This window comes from Danio rerio, chromosome 17 (assembly GCF_049306965.1).
Source record: "Danio rerio strain Tuebingen ecotype United States chromosome 17, GRCz12tu, whole genome shotgun sequence".
NCBI lineage: Eukaryota > Metazoa > Chordata > Actinopteri > Cypriniformes > Danionidae > Danio > Danio rerio.
The window spans coordinates 31949534-31973992 of NC_133192.1; the positions used below are offsets into that span (position 1 = coordinate 31949534).

The 24459-nt window shown below is 34.5% G+C and overlaps 1 protein-coding gene across 2 annotated transcripts in view; it reads right to left on the bottom strand.

The window, feature by feature from the left end:
* itsn2b (intersectin 2b) overlaps positions 1 to 23811 on the bottom strand; it is a 47271-nt gene extending 23460 nt beyond the window's left edge. The window contains exons 1-14 of one of the 2 annotated variants that reach the window (XM_005158778.6): positions 23623 to 23808; positions 13016 to 13091; positions 10967 to 11059; positions 9541 to 9604; positions 9259 to 9425; positions 8038 to 8244; positions 6128 to 6224; positions 5886 to 6028; positions 5177 to 5240; positions 4623 to 4760; positions 4415 to 4518; positions 2975 to 3237; positions 1006 to 1155; positions 765 to 905 (exon numbers count right to left, since the gene is read on the bottom strand). In XM_005158778.6, coding sequence (XP_005158835.2) covers positions 765 to 905; positions 1006 to 1155; positions 2975 to 3237; positions 4415 to 4518; positions 4623 to 4760; positions 5177 to 5240; positions 5886 to 6028; positions 6128 to 6224; positions 8038 to 8244; positions 9259 to 9425; positions 9541 to 9604; positions 10967 to 11059; positions 13016 to 13022 — 1638 coding nt within the window. In that variant the 5' untranslated portion in view covers positions 13023 to 13091; positions 23623 to 23808. 2 annotated transcript variants of the gene reach the window in all.
* Between the last annotated feature and the right edge of the window lie 648 nt (positions 23812 to 24459).

The window sequence follows — 24459 nt, forward strand, 5'->3', positions numbered from 1 at the left end:
TCAGTAGGGATGTAACCCTGATATCCTGGCTAAATTTCCATCTGCCCTTACCAATCATCCCCATCCACTGAATTGGTTCTATCCCTGTCTCTCCACTCCACCAATAGCTAGTACATAACATATTTTAGTGTCTGCTTGTAATATTCCAAATCAAGTTTTAATATTACAACTTAAGATTTGTTTAGGCATGTGAGAACATGGCAAAAATCTGCACAAAAAAAAAAACAATGATCTAAATTCATCTGAACTGAACTTGGTTTCTGACTTGATGAAAATATTCTCTGAGGCCGTTAATTTGAGGTGGGAATGTATTCTGACCCAATAGACCAATAAATCAGGCAGTTCCATAATTTATAACTGCAAATGTGTTACACAAAAAGCAGCATTGTTTGATTCTGTGAAGGAGCACATTCGTTTGTTATTGCACTGAAAACCAAATAGCACCTCCTATCTCAGAACACGGTGTATTTGATCTGAATGCCTTACAAGAATGCTGTCCCGACAAAGCACTGCTTGCTAATTCTAACTGTAAATGCATATAAGCAAATGCATATAGTAAATGTATATAAAATAAGAGTAAATGTGTGACTTGCAAAAAACAAACAACTACATTTTGTAACAAATTTTAAAATAAAGGTTTTAAAATGGACTAAAAGGGGAACAAACGAACAAAAAACATGCTCTTGAAAGGCAAATTACATATTAAATCTGTTTTATTTTTATTTTAATAACTGTGTGTGGCTGTATGAATGCTGCAGCCAGACCTCTAACTGCTTCTGCAGAGAGCTGATTTCAGTGATGCAGGAGTCTCTTTTCTGGTTGATCATTTCCAGCTCATTTTTATGAATTCTCTTTCTGCCTTGAGCATCTCTGAGCTTGTCAGAGATTTGCTTCTGCTTGTTGCCCTTAAAAGAAGAAAAATCTCTTCAGAAAACATTCTGACTGTATATATAAAAAAAAGAATTATTCATTGATAGCATGGTGTTCTCATCCCTAAAGCCTCACCACAGCCTCCAGCTCCATCTCCAGACTCCTCTTCTTGGCTCGGAGCTTGATGATGTCCTCCTGTTCCTCGCTCTTCTGGTTCTGCAGCTCCTGCTTTCTTCTCCTCTCCCACTCAAGCTGTTGCTGGCGTTCAAGCTCCTTCTTGGCTGCCTGTAAAGTCCATCACAGCGGTGGTCATTTTGTTTGAAAACCAATTAACTACTTGCTTATAACCAGTACTGATCAAAAGCTTATTCTGTATAGACCATGTTTCAGCTTAAACGATTGAAGAGAAGTTTGCAGATTCTGGATCATTTAACCCTGATAACTGATCCCTGGCTAAACTTCAAACACCTTTTCAAATCAGATTGAAATATCTACATATCTAGTCTAAAATTACTGCATTTTTGGTTTGAAGGACAGATCTATCGATTCTCAAAATCATGGTCATCAATACAGTGATGACCATGGCTGGATTCATTATTCATTAATAATATAAAATTATTAATAGTCAAATTAATCTTATTAATAATCATTTAAGTGAGCAAAATGAAAAATTTGTAGTAACTGAAAGAGTTTGTTAAATGATACACAATAACGATCTACCTTTTTTGTAGGCCATTTACACATTTATTTCATTTTCTGTTAAGTGTATTTAGCAATTAATTTAGTTTTACTTTTACAGTGGATTTTCTGCATGACAGTATTCAAGTTTCTTAATTACACAGCGCAAGACATAACTGGCTATCTAAATTAATTTTGTATAGAAAAAGCATTGTAAAATTAAATGCTCCTGTAAATTAGACATTTTTGTTCCTCAAAAAAATAAAATAAAAACTCCCTTAATGAGAATACTGGCCATGTCTATTATTATAAAGTCTCAAACAATGAATTAAAGCTGGGCTAGTACCTTTTCAAAGTACACACTTGAATCTAAAAGGTGAATAGTAGAATCTTAAGAATACATTGATAGCTAAAGTCTATAATGATAACCAAAAATATTAAACCTTTTTTTAACCCACTTAAAAATTTATGCCAGTGACTGCATAACACTTGAAATTATGAATAAAAAAAATTTAATGTATTTTTTAAAATAATTTTACAACACTGTTATTCAATACAGCACTCATGTAAAACATGTTAGGAGTTAAAAAATACTTTCAGTGTCATATTTACTTAAAAATGTTAAATCTAATTCTGTTTATATGAATTATGTGGTTACGGCAACAACCCCTGGAAGAGTTTTGAAGAACAACATTGTGCTGGATCATGGCAGATAGTCAATTAACAAATCCACCTAGCTTATTCATACAAGTACGAAGAACAGTCCCCAGACCCCTTAAACCTAAGCCCATATCTTAACTTAACAGCACCCTACTAACTATTACCGAGCAGCAATTTAAATGATTATTAAAGGCAAAAGCAAAGTTAATAGTTTGAATTGTGCCCAACCTATTGACCTTATTCAACAATGTGGAAGTGTGCTTGTTTTAGAACTTATAAATTCAGTTGCCTATGGGAGACATGACTACAAATAATAAACGGCAGAAAACATCCAAACTACTTGCTCTATAAACAAGTGTGTCCATGACTATACATAAAAAGTAGAATAATATAATACGAAAATTGCAACAGTTTGCAACATTAAGCAGCATTACAAGCTATTTTTAACATCTAAGAATTAATGAAAGTAAATTAGACCAGAAGTCTGGAGCAAAAAAGATGGCTGCACCCGCTCATACATCAAGAATAAGGTCAATAGTGTGACCAAATGAATCATGAATATCTATTTAGACATTTTGCTTTACTTTCGGTTTTACAAATTTCACTTAATATGAGGATGACAATGATTCATGATGTTAATGAGGTTAACTAGATCGTCAAATGTTTAATCTTTTCCAACAGAAAATAATAAGAACGACCTATACATTAGGAATGTGCCAAATTTCAGTCAGAACATAAAAGATCATTTGCAAGATCAAACTCTCACCTCCTTCCTCTCCAGCTCTTTGAGTCTCTCCTCCTCTCTCTGTCTCTCCAGCTCCCTCTGTCGCTCCAGTCGGATCTCTTCTTCCCTCTTCCTCTTCAGCTCCAGCTCTCGTGCTTCTCTTTCTCTCCGCTCCTGCTCCTCTCTGGCCTTCTGTGCTCTCCTCTCCTCCTCCCTGCGCTGCTGCTCCTGCAGGACCTGTCGGCGCTTCTCCAGCTCTGCATTTCCAAGCTCCATGTTTTTCTTGAACTTATCCTCAAAAGTCACTGCATGCATAAAAAACATACAGGAAATTAGTAGTATAAACTAGAATGTTCATTATGTAATTTTCCAGATAAATGGTACTTTACCCGTTGGGTACTGTTCAAATTGAGCACACTTTCGTTATGTTTGTGGTTGTTTTTGCCCCATTGACTTACATTATTATGACATTTATTGATTAAAAAGCCATGACTACAAATAATCATGCATTCTTAATTGTTGGTGTTTTTCCCTGTTGGGAAAAAGTTAAAGTTTACTCTGGCTTAAAGTTATATGGTTATATAAAGTATAGTTAGTGTGTGAGACATTTACCCCCAGTAAATAGGGTCTAGTGACGCCCCTGGTCTACATACAGTATATACACTGACTATGTTCTGAGAGCTAAGCTGCTTTTTTATTATTTTCTCAAAGATATCAAGGTAAGCGCCCAAAGGTCTCACACACTAACCAGACTCCATATAAACATATAATTTAAAGCCAGAAACCAAGCTTTTTTTGCACTGCAATTGATCAACACTATCAACACTAAAAATGAAAAATGTTACCTTTTTCCAACAGGGAAAACCAGCAACAATCAAGAATGCATGGTTATATGGTGTCATGACATTGCAAAAATAAAAAAGTCATTATAATAAAAGTAAATAGGGTAAAAAAAGCCCTGAACATAATGAAAGGGTAAATTAGTAAATTTGCCTAGTGTGTATTGTTGAATTTTCTTTTTAAGTTTTCAAAGCATTTTCCCAAAATATGTATGGAAATAAGTTGTCACCAAAAAAAAAAAAAAAACTAACATTTGCTGAAACATAGAGAAAGTTGTGGCCAAATTAAGACTCAGAATCACCCCAGAGTGGATAACAGCACATAAGGGTTAATACAGTGCCATAGGAACATTTTTTAGCATGGATTGAGTATGTAAATAATAGGGAGAGCGGTTCCAAGTAATTCTACAGTACATGTTTAAACTCGGTTTTACGCAATTCACAGCCAACACAAACTCTACAATGTGAAAAATGTTATTGGTCATTTCAATATTTTCAATATCTAATTATTTAACTAAATCAATGGGCCTCAATAGAACACTTTGAGACTTTAGAAGACCCAAAAGTGGGAGGATATTTTGATAAAAGAATCGAGTCTTAAATAGTTGCATTATGTAATAATGGGTGTGGTGTAAAGCCGTACAATTGTTCCTTGATTTCTGTGGAGGCTCAGGCTCACAGAGGTCCTCAGCCAGCCCTGCGTAGATCGAGGGAGTGGTTCCATTCATAGACTCACCTAGCCTCCCCCTACAGTTTCAATGAATAAATCAAATGAGCAAATTTAAAACGTATTTTACATTGACCAATCAACGTCAAATTGGAGATCGGGTCAGAAAAACAGCAGGTAGTACCTTAATGATGGGGGCACCAGATCTGAAGGGAGTGCCAAAGGCAGCGGCTGTCCCATTTTAGCCATGTCTACCAGATGCATGGCAAGAATAAACTCATCAGCCTTCAGTTTACCATCCTTATCTACATCAGCTAGATTCCTGAAACCAAAAAACAAATCAATAAATACAACGTTATTGGAGAAAAGGACTAAAAGGTAAAAAAAAAAAAAAGTTAAAAATATTTATCTAATTTAAAATATGTAATTGTGTCAATAGCTTAGTATCTAAAATGATCTTTTAAATATGAAATAAATGCTAAAATGGTCAAAAGTGACCTTTTAAATACACATTTACATGCTTTATAGAATTAGGCCTCTCATAAATTAGACTCACTGGCTACTTTATTATGTGTTTCCATTCATCAAAGGATCTAATCAGCCAATCTAATGGCACCAACTCAGTTCATTTTTTGATGACTATAAATCTTATTTTTTTACAAATATGGAACTAGCAACTAAGATTATTTTAATTCAAAAAATGATTTGTAATAAATAATGAAAAAGACAAACCACTACCAGATAGCAGCGAGCTGTGTTTGAGTTAGCAATGTTGTAGCCATTGCAGTTCTCACTTGAGGACCTGCAGAAATAGAATTTAAGAAAGTAAATACACAAAATCTATCTGCTGTTTTTTTTTAAGTTGTTTTACTGTATTGTTTCACAACCAGCTAGTGGATATTGTTGCTGTACTAACAGAACTGGTTTAACTAGAGTAGGCCAATATTCCTTAAGCAACAGGGTTAAAATTCGCTTAAACCAGCAACACATTACGACATCAGAAAACAGTTCTCAGCCAGAAAAATGCACAACCTTCTCAAATTACATGTAACAAAACAGCTTGCAGGTTTAGGCAGTGGGCTTCTATTTAAACAATACCATAGACCTGTGAAACCAAACACAAAGTTGTGCTTTAACCACTTCCACATTCTTGAAATTCTCAAGTAGATGCGTTATTGTCATGAGTTATGCAAGTGATACAGTCCACAGCTATGCAGATGAGCCACATGGGTGTGGATTGCCATTTTGCTACACTAGCTTTCAGCCAAAATCCTTACATCACATAAAATCATGAGATTATCACAGTAATCACTGGGCATTTTAAAAGTTTTGTCCCCAGGCATAAAAACAATCTGCATCAACTTTGTGTTAGCTGAGCTACACATTTGGCAATTCTTTTCAAACATTTCTTAAACTATTTACTTGGAAATCATTTACATTGAAGTACCTGTTAGATAACCGCTCATTAGCTTGTCCAGGCTGTTAAACTGTTGCCTGTATTTGAGCCGTGATGCCTGTGGAACGCCCCAATCAGAGGGTCCGCCTTTAGGTGAATTACTGGCCAATGATGTGGAGGGGGAGGAGTTTGAGCTGCACACATTATACATTAATCACTTTATTTGCAAACAGTATTGCATACGGCTTCAATGAATTAATAAACTACTATAAAAGGAGGTAAAAAATCCTGACCTGCTCGACCCTAGGTCCAGCAAAGACGATGTTTTGTTCATGGAAGTGGTGGAGAAACCCAACGGAGAAGCAGAAAAGGAACTTGACAGTGGAAGAGCTGCAGAAAATATAAACAAACACACATCTGGATTAAAATCTCTAGTCACTGATGCTCTATAAAAGCTTCTAGAACAGAACGTACAGACCATTAAAGAAAGAATATATCATCCAGAATATAAAATGCTGCCATATTTTGTAAACAAAATTACAGTATTCCCAGCAAAGTCGTCATTTTGAGATGGTTTATGCAACGTATAATCACCATATACTTGTTCGCATAGATATAAGCTGAGCTAGTCCTGACATAGAAAGACTGAAGCGGAGGAAATGCTGACTTCAGTAAAGTACAAAGGAGATCAGTGTCGTTTCACCTTTAGCACACTGATCGCTCACTGGGGTTTATAACCTATCTGCAATAATGCAACATATACAGAATATATATATTGTAAACATTGTTGTTCTAAATATAGAGGTCAGTAAGTTACTTTTGAAAGTGGTCTTAGCAAGGTTGCATTTATTTAATAAAAGATGCAGTAAAAGCAAAAACACTGCAAAATATTACTACAATTTAACAGTAATTACCTATTTTTCATGTTTAAATGTTTATAAAATGTCACTTATTTGTGCGTGAAGGCAAAGCTGAAGTCATAACTCCAGTTTTAAGAATCATGTGATTTTTTAGATATAGGTGTGTTTTTCCCCCAATATGCTTTATTGTGGTATTATTAATATTCATTCATTTTCTTGCCAGCTTAGTCCCTTTATTAATACGGGGTCGCCACAGTGGAATGAACCGCCAACTTATCCAGCAAGTTTTTATGCAGCGGATGCCCTTCCAGCCGCAACCCATCTCTGGGAAACATCCACAGACACACTCATACACTATGGACAATTTAGACTACACAATTCACCTGTACCGCATGTCTTTGGACTGTGGGGGAAACCGGAGCACCCGGAGGAAACCCATGCGAATGCAGGGAGAACATGCAAAATCAACACAGAAACGCCAACTGAGCCGAGGCTCGACCCAGCGACCTTCTTGCTGTGAAGCGACAGCACTACCTACTGCGCCACTGCTTCGCCATTATTAATATTTTATACAGTTAATATATTAGTGGAAAATGTGATGAGCTTAAGAATTATTTACGCATATACATTTTAAAAGAGCAGCATTTCATTTTACTACATCATACGTGCTTTTAAGGTCACTTTAAGGAATTGAATTAATCTAAATAAGCACTTTAACACATTAAAATAAAGGCACATTGGTAGGGCCAGCCACAATCTACGGACATTTTTCGTTATTTCTGCGTAGAATTTTGTAAAAAAATAAATAAAAAAAATCTGCAGATTTATGTGGAATGAATTTGGGAGTATCGTAACTAAAAGCTTAACATATGAAATAAATAATAATACATTTTTAACTTTTATTTAATGCTTCCGATGCAAATCCAATTAGATCCATTTATTTGGTAAACAAAGCAAGTCTCTTATATAACATATCTACTAAAAGATCGAATATATTACTTTACAAGCTGTATTGTAAATAAATCATATAAACATTTTCATATTAGTCAATAATATTACTGAAATTTCAAAACCGAATAGATATAAATTTACACATTTACACAAGTAAATAAATAGATTCAATGATAGTCTGCAGAAATCTGTGGATTTCTGTGCATGCAGATTCTGTGTGGGCCTACTCATTAGTTAATGTTTTCTTTAACATTGTTAATCTAACAATATTTTAGAGCATTTATTATTCCCATTTCAACTTTATTAACTAAAGTTAACAAAGACAAACAAATACTGTAGTATTTGTAACTGGTTAAGGCTGCGCTGGCATGTGAACGTTAAATATCTCTTACTGGAAGTGAGAGGCATAGGGGACGGCTGTAGAATGGCAATAGGTCCATTAGGCAGGGTTTGAGAGCTGATGGTGGGCATCATTGACACCGGCAGTCCTGTGCCCATCATGGGAGTCATGACTGGAATAGGGCTCATGGTCGCCATAGGTATGGGGGTCAGAATGGGCACATTGGGCATCATGGGTACATTTGGCATAGCTCCCATTCCTACAAAGACAGAAGGGCAGCTTTAAACAGACATATTTTAAAAAATACAACAACAAACCTTGAGCTTTCAATAAACAAAAAGCCTTGTAAACCATTCATTCTTAAACCAAGACCAAAAATGTAACAGTTTCTTCCTAAATCTGACAAGCTGAAGATTGTCAGATAGTCTTGGCTGCTTTGAAGGTCATGTTAAGAACCATCTGTTCCACATTAGAGCTCTACTGTACCTTGTGACGGTCAAACTGTGCACCTGCTGTCAGAAGGACTCTCATGGGGGATTGAGGTTTACCCAGCAAATAAGGAAGTATAGGTCATTTTTAAACTTATTTTGCACTTTTGTTGCATTGTTTACAAATGGTATCTACTAATAATCCAACAAGTATACTGATAACGGGTCATTAAATGGGCCGCTTTTGCTTTCATACACTCCTGTGGACACTTGTTGAAAATAAGTTATCGAAAAAAGAAATTTCTGTCACTTACTGGAATTTCAAGAATATGGAAGTGGGTTTTTGTGGGGTTTGCCTAGCTGAATCAATAGTATTGAGTTACTTTCTTTTGTTGAACACAAAATGTATGTGGGTAATAAAATAGTTGTTTTTTTTTTATAATACTGAAGTCAGTGCAGATCAGAAGTTGTCTCCTTTCACACATTCTTTAACATACATTTCTTTGTGTTGAGCAAATATTTTTATTTTTTCATGTACTTTCCCTCTAAATGACCTCTACATAAATGACCTTTATAAGCAGGGCAGGTTTGCGGAACAATGAGTGTTGATGTTTAAACAGCATTCATGTGTGGATTCTTGTTGTCAGTCACAGTAGTATGGACAAAAAAAAAAGAAATAAGACTGTACTCTATTACTGATTACATAAAGATTACCATACATACTCTGTAATTACAATGCCAAACAGTGTCCGGCTTTGAATTTTCATCTCAGAACAAGAGTGCTTTAATCTCAGTGCCCTTTCAGATTACTGCTCTGCTGGTTATATTGTAGTTTGGCAGCATACCGAGAGGTGCTGCTGGCATAGTTGGAGCTGGCACTGGTGGCTGCTTCATGATGATGGGCAAAGCTGTGGGAAGATTCTGCCCCTGAAGTTTCATCTTGATCAGCTTCATGGCTATAGAAAACTCCAGCCGGTCCATCTTACCATCTTTATTCATATCAGCCAGGGCCCTGCCATACACAAACAAACAGGCAAAGCAATCTGAGCAATATATCATGAATAAGGCAAGTATGATATCTGATTTTTAAAAACAGATTATGTAATGATTATCTGAGGTTTTCTTACCAGATTTCAGCTAGCACAGGCTGAGGAAGCCCTGACTGAATGAAAAAGTTCCTTGCCTTCTCCCCTATACACACACAAAAGTTTTATGAGAAACATATACAGGTGTAAACACTTTTATTTCTGTTGTGTTTTATACAATGGTTATTATGTCAAAGCTCAGATGGCCGAGAAAGCAATTAAAGAAAACACATGCAATTACCAGCAAAAAGCCAGCAAATTTAAAACAGATATTCATCCATTCTCAGCACACATGATGAACATCCTCAAACGCATACATATAAAAAATAAAATGTGCTGCATTTTCTCACGACGCAAACAATTTTTGCGTAAAAAAGATCGGAACACAACGCAAATGTTTCAAGGGAACCCAAAAACGCGATGAACATCACTGCGCTCTGACGATTGTTCAGTGAAGTTGTAGGTCATCTTTGAAAAGTGAGTTGTTTGTTTGTTTATTTATTTTAACATCCTGATTCACATGTCTTCAGTATTTATTAGCCTAAATAGCCGGATCTGTCATGTTTTAGGGTCTCCTTGAAATATTTCCGTTTTATTGTGAGAAAATGCAGGTGTTTTCATAAATGTTTTATTAATTGTTTGCGTTAATAAAGCACGTTTTTTTTTTTTACAATTGTTTACGTTGTGAGGATTTGCAGCACTTGTGCTGTCAAACAAATGAAGATCTTTTTATTTGATGGTGTTTATGTAATTGCACATTTTCTTAAATTGCAGCATGTAAAGCTCCCTCCCTCAACTATCTTACCTATCGTAAGCAGCTTGACGTTGAGACACAGGTGGTGAATGATTTCTCAGTAACATTAAAGTGTGATTGAGTCAAAGACATCAAATTTAATTCATGAGTTAAATTGCAATTCAAATAATAATAATAAAAAAAAAACTTTGTGAAAGCAAAAAGATTCAAAATGAAGGTGAAAAGGGCTCATCCTTAAGCATAACAGATGTACTTATGCAAAAATGAAAATTCTTTTGACATGTAGTTATTAAAAAATATACTTCATTTGATTAAAATTTCAATTATCAAGTACTGACGAATACCCTGATTAAGGCAGGGTAGCTACAATGAGCCGGTGCACATGCATGTTGTTTTTTTAATGTGAATATTTTTAATATAAAAGCTGTGTAATTTTAAAAACAAAAAACAAAAATAGAACAATTATTTGGGCCCTACTTTGATTATTTTAGTGTTTTGTAAATCCCGATAAAAAATAAAGTATAGTAAATTTTGTCATTCTATTAATCAAATCAATAAAAGGAAACATTCAAATGTACATTTAAAAAATAAATAAATGTAAAGCTTAAGAAAAACCTTTATTATTATTACTTAAATGATTGAAAACCCTTTTGTCTTTGACCCATTTATAAAAGTTATTTCAATTCTTTATATTAAAGGTTGCCCAGCACGTACCTGTAACATAGCCCTGAGCTGGCAAGAGGCTGTCAAACTTTTGATCATGTTTGTCCCTCTCCTCTGGGGTTATAGCCCAAATACTCCGACCACCTTAGAAATGAAGACACAAAAAGAATGAAAGATGAAAGAAAGAGAGAGGGAATTAAACTAATAACAAAGCAATATGACTGCTGCTGAGAAATTCAGTATTGTAATATCAGCAGGAATATTTGAATGCACCATTATAATCAAGCTATAGTAGCCTTTTGCAGAGTCAGGCTGTTTGAATGATATGGCACATCACTTCTGTCTTTCAGTCCCAGAACAAGTGCACAAAGCCTCGAAAATATCCAAACATTACAAACAGCAGACAGCATACAAAATCTTTAAATATTTACAAATTGCAAAAGAAATTATAATCAAATAACATAAGGTATATAAACAACATCTAACCACACATGTATTAAAAAAAACAATAGTGGTCTGTCATTTTAAAATATATATGGAAGAGGAAGTGACATTATTTGCCTTCAAAACAGGGGTGCCCATATTTTTACTTACGAAGGGCCAAAATCCCAACTTCATTGAAGGCTGTGTTTTTTTTTTAAAGTTATGACAGTAAAACAAGTGTCGTTATAAATGTATTAAAACATATGCTTGTTTGTTGTAAAAATTCATAATAATGACCAAAAAAATAAAAATAAAAATTTGTGCATCTCATGATTTGTGTGTGCAGCCATGCTGTTGTTGTAGATGGTGTATTCTGGGAAATTTTCGTACCCTTTGGTTTTGAGTGTGATCCTTAAAAATCTCTGTTTCAAGGGCTATCTAGCCCTTCCTCTTAGCCCTACAACTTCAAGCTAAAGAAAATTGGGACACCCCTACCCCTTCACATAAACGCGCAAAATAACGAGTAGGGTTAAAGGGAAGGGGTAGAATTGGGATTGGGCCTAAATATAGCAAACTGTATTACATTAAAGTTGCTGTAAATTTGCTAAATTATTTTTATTTAAAACTAGAAAACTGCTTTATATGAACTAAGCAGTAAAATTGAAAACTAAAAAAATTATATATATGAATACACAAGTCGAGCTTTTGCATTGATTTGCTCACAATGGTTTGTGCAATGTCCTCTATCCGTCAAGAGACAATATTTGCTTTTTTGATTTATCTGATTCATTTAAAACACTTAATTAAAATTTTCAATTTTAGTTTGTTTTTTTGTAGCTCAACTCAACAATAAAAAAAAAAAAAAAAGAGATTAGGTTAAATTCTAAATGTCGATCTCTGTTAAGGCCATTCTCCTCAATGCTCCCCATCATTCTCCTTCTCTTCTCAAACCGAATAGTGGGCCAAATCAAAGGTTACCATGAGCCAACTTTGGCCTGTAGTTTGGCTTTAGTTTGGACATCTCTGCTTTAAAAAACAGTTTGAGCTAAAATTTGCTGAATGTACTAACATTCAGATTTTCACTAATTTGTCTTATGAAAAAAATATCATCTGATAGATCATTTTAAATCATAAAATAATAATAATAATAATGATGATGATAATAATAATAATTATAATAATAATAATAATTATAATAATAATAACAACAACAAAAAAAAAATTATAATAACAATCTCAAATAAAAAAGGCATTCATCCCACTCACAAAACTAACATATTAACCCCAGCATGGTCAGGCTTTAAATCAAAAAGCAAATAAGAAATAAAATGTCTAAAAATATGCATTCCTAAACCCAAGCAGTTATCAAATAAACTAATCAGCAAGCAGTAGCGTGTCGGTTTGACAGATGGTCTGCTGACAGACAGAAATCAGAATGGACGGTCATGCTGCAGTGTGTGAGAGCTGCTATACCAATGCACACACATCGCAAATATGAACATGACATGACAAATAGAAAGGACTCGTGTTCTAATGCCTTTATGAGGCTAAAGGTCTTCTGTGCGCAAACACACGAATCCTGTTGGTTCGGACACATGAGTAAACAGACACACACGCACACAGAAAGAGAGAGAGAGAGAGAGAGAGAGAGAGAGAAATATAAAGCAGTGCTCTTACCATTCATGGCTGCAGGTGGCAGGGATATGAGGAGAGCGGTCCTGATCTCCTCGTCTCAGCTGGCTAGCTCAGTCATCTGCACCACACACAGACACATATAGAGAGAAAGAGAGAGAGAAGAAATGTCCACCCATTAATAATGCAAGCAGAGGAGTGCAGGGCTGTTGCTATCTCCATCCTGAGAGAGAGAGAGAAAAAGAGAGAGAGAGAGAGAGAGAGAGAGAGAGAGAGAGAGAGAGAGAGAGAGAGAGAGAGAGAGAGAGAGAAAGAGAGAGAGAGAGAGAGAGAGAAAGAGAAAGAGAAAGAGAGAGAGAGAGAGAGAGAGAGAGAAAGAGAGAGAGAGAGAGAGAGAGAGAGAGAGAGAGAGAGAGAGAGAGAGAGAGAGAGAGAGAGAGAGAGAGAGAGAGAGAGAGAGAGGGGATGTGTGAAGGGGAGTAAAGAGGGAAGAGAGGCATACAAATACTTCCCATGCAAATGCTTTTAACTGAATAAAAATGCTCTATGCACGTCTTAAACAATGGCAGGTTTATCAGTTTGTGATAGTTTTTTATTACAGGATCGCTATTCTCCTATTAATGACTTCAACGTTTTCTTATGATACAAGTGTTCATCATGCATGACTAAATTACAGAGTAAATGTTATTCCGGTAAATGTCAGTGGTGGAGGTCAGTAGTGGGCATTGACCAACTCTGATTCACATGTTAAATCAATTAGTCTGACATTATCTTTGCACATGTACACATACGGAAACAAGCCGTCAGTCATATCTTAAGATCAAAATGGGCAATGGGTCACAATGGTTACATATCACTGGAGGTAACCTCAATAGTCTATACGCAGCAAAATCCTCTGATTAAAATTTACTCAGTTCATAGAATTTTTGGTCCCTTTTTAAATAAGGGCAAACAGGTTGATAAGCTGCAGTTTGTGGAGTTAGTTAATAATGCTCTGCTGAGATTTTGAGATATTCAATCTATCATATTTCAGCTAATTTCATCTAAGGCTGTGACTGAAGTCAGTTGTAGTTTTGTGTTTCTCTTCTGCGTTTCTGCTTCTTAACAGCAGGTGTTTATCATCAGGGCTCAATCATCACCTCATTAATCCTTTCATTAGCCATGTTTCAATCCACCTATTTTTATGTGCAAACGGTTGATGGAAACATCATGATGCGCAGAAAATTTGAAAATGCGCATAAAAAAACGTATGCGCATAAATGAGTAGGATACACTTTTTATTCGATGAGAAAAGATGCACATAACCTACGATGGAAACACTTTTACATCACAAATTTCAGTATGCAAAATTTTTGGATTTTGTTATAAGAGATCATGTGATGATGAAAATGTGTGTGAATGGATAAACCAGCAGGCTGAGCACACTGTAAAACATCTGAAATGTTGTTTTGGTCAATCTAAAACGCCTTACTGTTAAAGTATTAGTTTTATTATACTATTAATAACCTGCAGAATCAAGAGCGTCTGTGCTCTGCGTGCGTCTCACACCTTCAAACACCACCACGCGTTCACTGCGTGTCAGGACCCGAGTTACCCGAGTTACTTCAACTCAATTTAGAGAGGGACCAAATACTATCTAAACAAGGGGTGGGCAAAGTTTAGCTCCAACACTAATCAAACACACCTGAACATGCTAATCAGCCTCTTCAAGATCACTAGAAATCTATAAGGAGGTGTGTTTGATTAGAGTTGTAGCTAAACTTTTAGTTAGTTTGTTTGTTAAACTTTTACTTAGTTTGCCCACCCCTGATCTAAACTGAGTAAATTTTACTCACACAAGGACACACAAACATACAGACAGAGAGAGCTTATTTGATCTCATTCATAAATTCATTTTCCTTCGGCTTATTCTCTATTTCAGAGGTCACCACAGTGGCATTAACCAAAAACTATTCCAGCACATGTTTTATACGCTTATTCCCACACACATACTAAGGCCAATTTAGTTTATTACATTCACCTATACAGCATGTGTTTAGACTTGCGAGGGCACCCGAAACCCATGCAAACATGGGGAGAACATGCAAACTCCACACAGAAATGCCAAATGGCCCAGCCAGGACTCAAACCAGCGACCTTCTTGTTGTGAGACGACAGTGCTAACCACTGAGCCACTGTGCCACCTATATCTTACACACATCTTCTTAATTGGAGTCATCACACATACATAAACTAATATAAATTTGTTTGAACACACACACATGTAGACCACAGTTCAACAGTTTGGTTCCACAAGGTAAGCTATTAATTTATTATTACTAAAAAAAAAAAAAAAAAAAAAAAAAAAAAAAAAAAAAAAAAAAAAAAAAAACATGTCGGCGCAATAGCCTAGTGGTTAGCGCACCGACATATGGTGCAATAGCACGTCAGAGCGTCGCGAGTTCCCTGCTCGACGACATTTCCCTACCCTACCCCCCCTCTCTCTCCCACTTCGCTTCCTGTCTCAATACTGTCCTATCTAATAAAGGCAAAAAGGCCAAAAATAAACCTTTAAAAAATAAAAAAATAGAAAAACAGAATAATAATAACAATAAGGATGAGGTCACCAAAAACAAAAATCCATTTAAATGCTGTTCTTTCAACGTTTCATTGATTGCAATCCTGAACAAAAATGTGTTTGGTTCAGATGAGATCCATCTATACAGTAAACAAGCACATTCAAATAAAAAATTGAGGTGTGTCTCAAATCACATACTTTTGCACTATTTTACGCCATTTTGTAGTATAAATAGTTTGAGTAGTGTGTTCACACTGAAAAGTTTAAAAACATTAAGTGCACTTTAATTACCTGGATGATGCACTTATTCAACCGGTAAAATGAAGTGTGAAATGATGGACACTTCGTGCACTCAACGGCCGCAGCTTTGTAGCGGAAGGGACAAAGCTTTCGGTCACTGATGTTGGATTATTTACTTTGGATTGTGAAACCAAAATTCTCCTATGAGAGTGATTATAGCGCCTCACGGTGGCGGATATGGCTATACTCATGGCAAGTATTAATTGGTAGTTTGGTCATTTATTTCACTAATTGGCAACAGTTAAATGTCTTCAGGAAAACAGTTTGAATTTCCGCTTAGTAAAAAAAAAAAAAAAAAAAAAAAAAAGAGAGAGACAACATGACATACATATACTATGCTGTTGAGTGTGTAAAATAGGGCACAAGGGCATAGTGTATAGTGTGCCATTTGGGACGCAGCTTTGGTGTTAGTCTATCTTCCTTTTTTTCTTTTAAACCTATTTTAACACATTTTGATCTATTTTAAAATATTTAAATTGCTTTGTTGTTTTTTTAATTTCCTATACTTATTGTGATTATTTTAACCATATGGTTTATTTGAAACCCATGAAAGGTCCCATGAAATTAAAATAAAAGTTCTTTAGATGTTAGTATCAGTATTGTTAGTTTTTAGGATATCTATAATCTAGTGTGCTTCAAAACAGTGAAAAAATTGTGTTTAGAAGATTTAAAAATGTTGAAAATATGTAAATCTTGTAGTTTGTCATTTCCACCTATATGGAGCAATGATTTTTCTTTTCACGTCACCTCAAACTACAGTTTCTCATCAAATCATAATAACCAATCAAATGCTCTCTAGTATCTGACATGCCCCACCCCCTTTAAGACGCTTCTAATTTGCTTTTTATTTGATGCACTCGAGCTCAATTACTCTCACTGGCTGAGCTGTGATAAAACAAAAGGCTATTGGCTGTTTTTAAAAAGGGGAGGAGCAACACTATGTTCCATCCTCTCTTTGTTTCGGTTGAGATTACTTGAAACACTGAATTAAAATGCCGATTTCAAAGCACTTCATGGGACCTTTAAAGCATTTTAAAATACAATTGTGTATGAAATGTGCTTCATAAATATATGTGACTTGCCTTTACACAAAAATAAAAAGCATTAACACTTGAATACTGAATCTGCATTAACATAATGATTCTGAAGAATAATGTTACTAAAGACTGTAGTAATAATGCTGAAAGGAAACTGTTTTAAAAATATTCAAATAGAAATCCATTCGTTCATTAAACATAAATACTTTTTCTGAATTTCTAAGCTAATACGTTTTAGTTTTTTTCCCCAATTCTTTTTAAAGAGAAGCTTTTGGTTTTACAAAATCATTAGCTATCAATTCATCTCCTGCACCACCAACTTGACCACAATTGTTAACAATCAGCTTATCTTCCAAAAGGCTGTTATGCTTTATGCTACACTGAAAAAATGCAAAAGTAGTCTATTAGATTGCTAAAGTACTGTACTCTTGTGTCCTTATAGCTCTGAGAAACACATTTGATTGGGGGCATCTTGAATAGTCACTTAAATTACCAACATTTCTGTAAATTTGTAGTTGTATAGCTTTTGATCTCAAAATGCACAAACATTAGCCTGGCTAACACAGTAAATATAATAAATTAAATTGTATTTATTAACAAACTGGTTAAAGATCTCAGCAATCAGACCTCAAAAACCAATTGCAATATAAACGGCACTAAAAACAGCGGAGAAAAAAAAACTGCTGACATAAAGTGATGTGTGTCAATAACATGGTTGGGCTGTGAGAGCAGGTCTATAGAGGAAGAGAATGTAGTCAGACAGGACAAGCTTCCAGAAAACTGTTTGGATGAGGCATGCTTGTCATTTGTGTCATATCACTCCCTTTTCTCTTTTTCTCTCCCCCCATTTGACACAGTATAAAGGCTCTCGCTGATTTTCTTTAATCAGAGAGGGATTCATTTATTTGCATTTACAATCAGGACGCAAATTATTGCAAATATAAGGTATTATTCATTGTTATATGAAGCAGTTTAAAAGTTTTGGAAAAAAACTGCTCACAAAGGCTGCATTTGTTTGATCAGAAATACAATAAAAAAACAGCACATTTCTAAAATATTACAATTACAATAATTATTTAAATTAAGAACCATAATTAGTGTCTGCACTAACAGGAATACTTTGTTATTAAGGGTGCACACAATTATGTTGTCTGTAATCTGATGCTTAATGCCTTTTTAAACCTTATACACTGTAAAAAAAAAAAAATAAATAATAATAATAAAAAAAATTGCAAGGTTCCACACAATTCATTCATGTTGTCCCAACACAAATCAACTAAGTTAACGTAACAAATTTATGTGGATTGAACATAAAACAATTAACAGGGTTCTTAGACATTTTTACTAAAAAAATTCCAGGACATTTGCAAAACTTTCAGGTAAATATTCATGACCTAGGGCCCTATCATACACCCGTGCAATGTGCGTGACGCAATTGTTGTTTGCTAGTTTCAGCTTGACGCAAGAGTCGTTTTGATGTTTTTCTGCACGCTGTTTAAATAGAACGCCCATAAGCGTTCTGGTCTAAAAAAGGAGGCATGTTGAGGTGCATTGCTGGCACGTTGCTATTTTGAGGAACTTAATAGATGCAGGTCTATATTCCATTGCAGAGTGCGTTAGTTGTGCACCTCGCTGACACATTGCTTAATACACACATGGCGTACAGTAATATGCAAATATCTTAACAGATGAAAAATACTTAAAGGATTACAATTATAAAAATTATTATTTCTAGCCTACATAAATATAAAAACCATACTTTCATGCCTTCTTCATCTCGGGGGGGCTTTTTCAGTTGTTTATTCATAACAATTTACTTTTGTATAAATGTTATTATTATTAGCAGTATTATTTATTAAATGCATATTTATATTTGTTTTATTACAAACAAGCTTAGATTTGCCCACTTGTCAGGTTTTAGACCATATAGGGCATAGATTGTGTATTTGGATAGAACTCAGTTTTTTGACCACACTTCGTTATTACTGTTCATATATTTGTTTGCTGGAAATTAGAACTGAATTTAGAAATAGTTTTTAAACAAATGTTTTCGCTTAACAAACAAAATTAATTATTTATAGGCTAATGGATGTCTGTGCGTACAACATGTTTCCTTATCCATGAGAGTAAAAGTGAAATTAAAGAATGAGGAAGCTCATTCTCGCATGTAGATGCTCTGTTTAACTGTTTTCTCCCCTAATGAAGCATTCAGTTTTTCCACTTACAAAGTCGTCATGTAAATAGCAAATGCGTCATGGCGTGAACCAACTGACTCTTAAAGGAAATGGAAGATGAGATTCTAATTGGTTTATTCTCAAAACACATTCATAACTCATTAAGAGAATAAGCTCAACCCTGTTTGACCATGCGCCATGGGGCAAAGCAGATTTTTCCGTCCTTAAAATAGCAAAAGCGGATTCTGACACACCCCTAATGGTTTTTCGCCCTGCACTTTGGACTTTGCGCATGGATCTTTAAAATAGAGCCTCTAGTGTTTATTGTCTACATACAAGTGGTAAATAAGAAAAAATGATTGTTCAAATTTATTACAGTATATCAAAAAATATGTGACGATCTACATAGTTTATATTTATCTCTATATTTATAAAAAAGTTAAGAAAGAATCTTGCTGTGTGTGTGAAAAATTTGGAATTAAGAAGCGTACAAATTAGCCTTTAGCACACAAAGTATCATCCCTCTGTAGTTAGAAATTGTTTCTGAACACGACACTCAAAAATGTAGCTTGAATTAAGGTAAAAGTGAGTGAAAAATGAGGCGAAGCTGAAACTGCGTGTTTTTTCTTTTTTAAACCGAGAAGAGAAGAGAAAACGTCACGAGAATTCTTCGCAGTACGCCACACATTTTTTTTTTTACTTGATCCTATCATCTCAAATATATGCAAGTACACTGATATCTCTTTAACAAATTTCCATGACTTTTCCAAAACATTTCGGGTTTATTTATTTTTCAAAAACTTTTGCAGGCCTGAAAAATGCCTTGTCAAAATTCCATGACTTTTCCAGGTTTTTCAGAACTGTATGAACCCTGAATTAAGTTGTCCTAAAGAACTCAATTGTGTTGATCACAAAAGCTTGTTCATTTCCATATGTAGCAAACACTTATTTTTGATTTTTAATAAAAGTAATTTATCCCTGCTATATCAGTTCTAATTTCTTATAAGCCCAAAGTTCTGAAAACAATTAATACTAGATCAAATAACAATTAAAATGCTAAACGAAAAGGATGCAATTTCAGAAGATTTTTAAAACAAGTAAAGCATATATGTAAAGTTCATTTGCAAAAATAGATAGGCTGTTTTTATTTATTTTTTGCAATAATTTTAATACTCAAATGTAACTTCTGAAAACAAAGTTTCAGTTTTAGTCATTTAAAAAAAATAATAATTTTCATAACCAAACTGTTAGATGCATAAGAAAAACGATAATTACGTTAAACCGAATTTGGGGATCAACAGAGGGGCTAATAATTCCAACTTCAATTGTATAAACTACATGCATTTCTCATTTACATATTCCAGAACAGTCAAACAGAAACCGCCCACAACCCCTGCAGTCCTAGAGAGTCAATAGGCCAATACAATTTCATTGTGGCTTTGCATGCTATTTGCAGCACAGTAAAATTTTGCATCACCTGGTCTACAGTGGAAATCCAAGAACCAGCTTTTCAAAAACAAAACCAAAATTGTTAGAATCATATATGTTGATGTGCTTGGCAACTTTCAGTAACTGAATCTGTTATTACTTCTGAGAAATATTGGAACACTATACAAAACTCAATGCAGTTGTGTAAATTTACCTTCACCCACTTTAATGATACGAGTGATGTTAAAGCTACAAAACAGACGGTGATGTCATCGGTGAGCACGACCCACCACCCCCTGCTTTTAGCCTGCGTGTGATTTAACAAACCACAAAGAAACGAAGGAAGTGGCAAGAAAGCAAAAATGAAACAGGATGTCGAGAGGTCACAAACAAATGCTCTGGACCCACAGCCTTGTGCTCGGAGAGGGCATTAAGTCACATTAAGTCCAACAAACACTGTCTGTGTGTCAGATGTTTTCTCTTCTTGTGTGTGTGTGCATGCAACCAAATTCTCAGTTCTCTGAAAATGAAAGGATTTATTGTGGAAGAGAGGGCAGAGAAAAAAAATCTCCCATATTACCGTAGATGCTGAGGGCGATGGTACAAATTTAATTTCACTACACAGTTTATTTATATTTGTATTATTAAATTTATTATGCTGTAAATGTATTATTTAAAAAATATTATGTTTTTAATTATTCATTTTTGTGATTTTGAAAGTAACTACAGCCGTATTTTGACACAAAGACTTCATATCTTGAGCTGTTGTACATTCTGAGAATTGTTGTTGTCTGATGCTTTCCCATCAGTGCAGAAGAGAACATACACACTGTTCATAAACACCACGATACTAGAACCTCATTGAACCTTCATAAAGATACATCAGGGCCAAACAAGGATCTTGCTTGCAGTTGTTGGACAAGTAGTTTAAATTTTTACTTGCTCTGCCAACATTTCCCTGGCTGTATTACAAGTATAATAAATATATATTTTTACCCAGTGATATTTTATAATTATTTACAGTGTATAGTGTTTTGAACACAGCTTTTATTTTAACATTTTCTAACATTTTAATTATGGGAATTTGTTAAAAAAATTCAATTCATTTGTCTACAATGTATTTGTTTTTAAATTAATTTCAGCATGTAATTACATAATTACAAATAAAAGTAAAAATAATACTTCAGTACTTATTTCAATTAGGTTTAGGGTTTTAATCTAGCATTAATTTATTAAAATTACTTCACAAATTAGTTATTTTAACTATATTACTTTAGCAGCTTTTTATTGCTTATCATTTTAGTCCTCTCCAATGTGATGTTTATAAACTTACCAGTAGCAATTCTCACAATGTCAACAAATCCTCATAAACGTAAACAGCTAGACAACTTAGCTGGGTTACAGTCTTATTCAATATTTGTTTACATTGTTAAATACAGCAAAAGAAACTTCACCTCATTACATTTTCAGTGCATTAAAATATTAGTACATCACCCCTAAAAGTAAAACAGAGTGCCACACTAACTCAGCAGCATCTATTTCTTGATTAACCCTTTATACAATCATGCCCGATTTTCCCAAATGTCTCATTTTCTATGTGAAGTAAATATTTGAGTTGTTTTTCCAGCTGTAAATGAATCATTTGGCCAGCAGGCTCTACCACAGTAACACAGGGGTAGAATGAATCGGTTCGTTAGTCTGCTTACATTGCATGAGCTGTTTTGAGCATTCGTGATGAAAAGGCAGATAAGTCCGCTAGGAAGTTATTTAAGCATAAAAAAAGCATGTAATACTGTTACCTGATCTGTTTCTAACACAAAATATGGTCAGGTAAAGTTAATTTGGCAAATAATCATAAAGTCCATGGTGAATGGTTAAATTTCCTGACTATTCACCTAAAAGGAGGACAAAAATAAGATACAATTGACCTTTTCAGTCACAAGAAGTGTGAAAGGACATTTACTAAAAGAAGACTGAAAATAAACTAACTACAGTATATTAAGTTATTGCTTATATATATATATATATATATATATATATATATATATATATATATATATATATATATATATATATATATATATATATAATACTTAATTAAATGAATGGTTTCTGAAGGTGGTTAGACGCTTTATGATCTAACATTGTGTTTAAGAGACGTCTTAAATTTTTTTTATTCAAATGGAGCTTAATTGGGGCTGTTCCACACAATTCCTTCATGTTGTCCCAACACAAATCGGTTAAGCTAACTTAATTGTTTTTACAAATTTAATTTGATTGAACATAAAACATTTTAGTCCCCCCCCCCAAAAAAAACTCAATAATTATGTGGATTCAACTCGTTTTAAATATATAGTTTGAACTATTTGTTTATTATAACGTTTTTTTTTTTAGTGTAATAATAGTCCTAAAAGAGTCTCGTCATCAAATATGGATTACAGGAATGAATGACTACACATGAAGTCTATCTAATCTGTCTCTTTGATGACTAGTCTCTTTTGAACGATAGTTAGACATATTAGCTTTTCACTGACAGCACAAATATAGCCTTGTTTGACCCAAGACGTCTTTTTAAAATTGCTTTGACATCAATGCATAAATGCCAAACCAATGAATGGAGAGGAAACGCTGACCTGAAGCCCAAAATGTTGTTAGGTTTTGAAACACAGCCAGCATCATCTCAGTCTATTAGCTCATCTTCCGGCAATTGTCATGTAAGAATCACTGTGGCATTATAACAAACAAGATAAAAGCAAATAAATCTCGCTTTATGTGTTTTGTTCAGCTCTAATAGACACTGCTACAGCTTCATATCTGTAGGTGAAAGGCAGACAGACGAGTTAGACACTCGTCCGGCAGGTTTGTGTGAAGAAACCGTGTGTTTGAAAGCACTTTGAATCAGTTCTTTAACATGAAATGAGACATGGGACTCACTGTGAGCTCTGAATAATTGTAATATGAAGCTGTGGAGGACTTTAAAGCTCGTGAAACCAGACACTTTTTCAACTAAAGTAAAACCAAGAAATAACCCCCAGAAAACATGTTTCGATAAAATGTATCGTAACTTACTTCACTGTAGCCATTTGTAAAGGATGAAAACAGCACATCATACTAAATCGAGCAGATATCTGAGCAGTATTATTAGGAGGTACTCACATTACACAACAGCATTACTGACTTGGCGAGATCTCCTGAGAAGAAAACGTATCCTTTTCCATGGCCCTCGGAATTAAATGAAAGAGCATCGACCGTAGGGGTTTCTTTAAATGATTTCCGCAATGTTATATAAAGAATCTTTGACAACCTGTTGCTGTACGGCGCTGTCAGACAAACAACATGGCTGACGACGGGGACGAGCGCGGACGCTTAAGAGCTGATGGGAGGGGCTGAGTTTTGCGTGAGTGTGGTGTGTGTTTAAACAGCTGACAGACACACTGCTGCCCCCTCTCTGCCAACAACACAACATGCACTGAACACATCCATCTATCCATGTGACCTTGAAAAAAAAGTGTTAAGCACCAGTAGCAGTCCAGAAAAGTTTATTGTAATTATGTAATGTAATATATATGTTGATGAATTTTTATATTTACTTCTTTAACAAGAGAAGCTTTAAAAATCTTGAACTCTCTCTTCTTCTTCTTCTTCTTCTTATTATTATTATTATTATAGATGGCCCAATTTTACTTTCAGAGGAAAGTGCACAGGGTAGTTGTATATTTGTCTAATAAGTGACAATATTTGGGAAATATATGTATACACTTTAAGCTACATCAATTTATTTAACCATGCACAGTAAAATTTTCCAAACATTTCATATTTCTTTATATAATTTTTTAAATATTAAAACATATTTTACCATATTTTATAAAACTTTATTATCAAATTGAATTCTCTTTGCATGGATTTCTTTCTTTTTATATTTAAAGGTCAATTTTAACCAGGTCGTTTTTAACACAATATGTTTGGTGTTTGTTGCTACCAATTTGCTCCAAC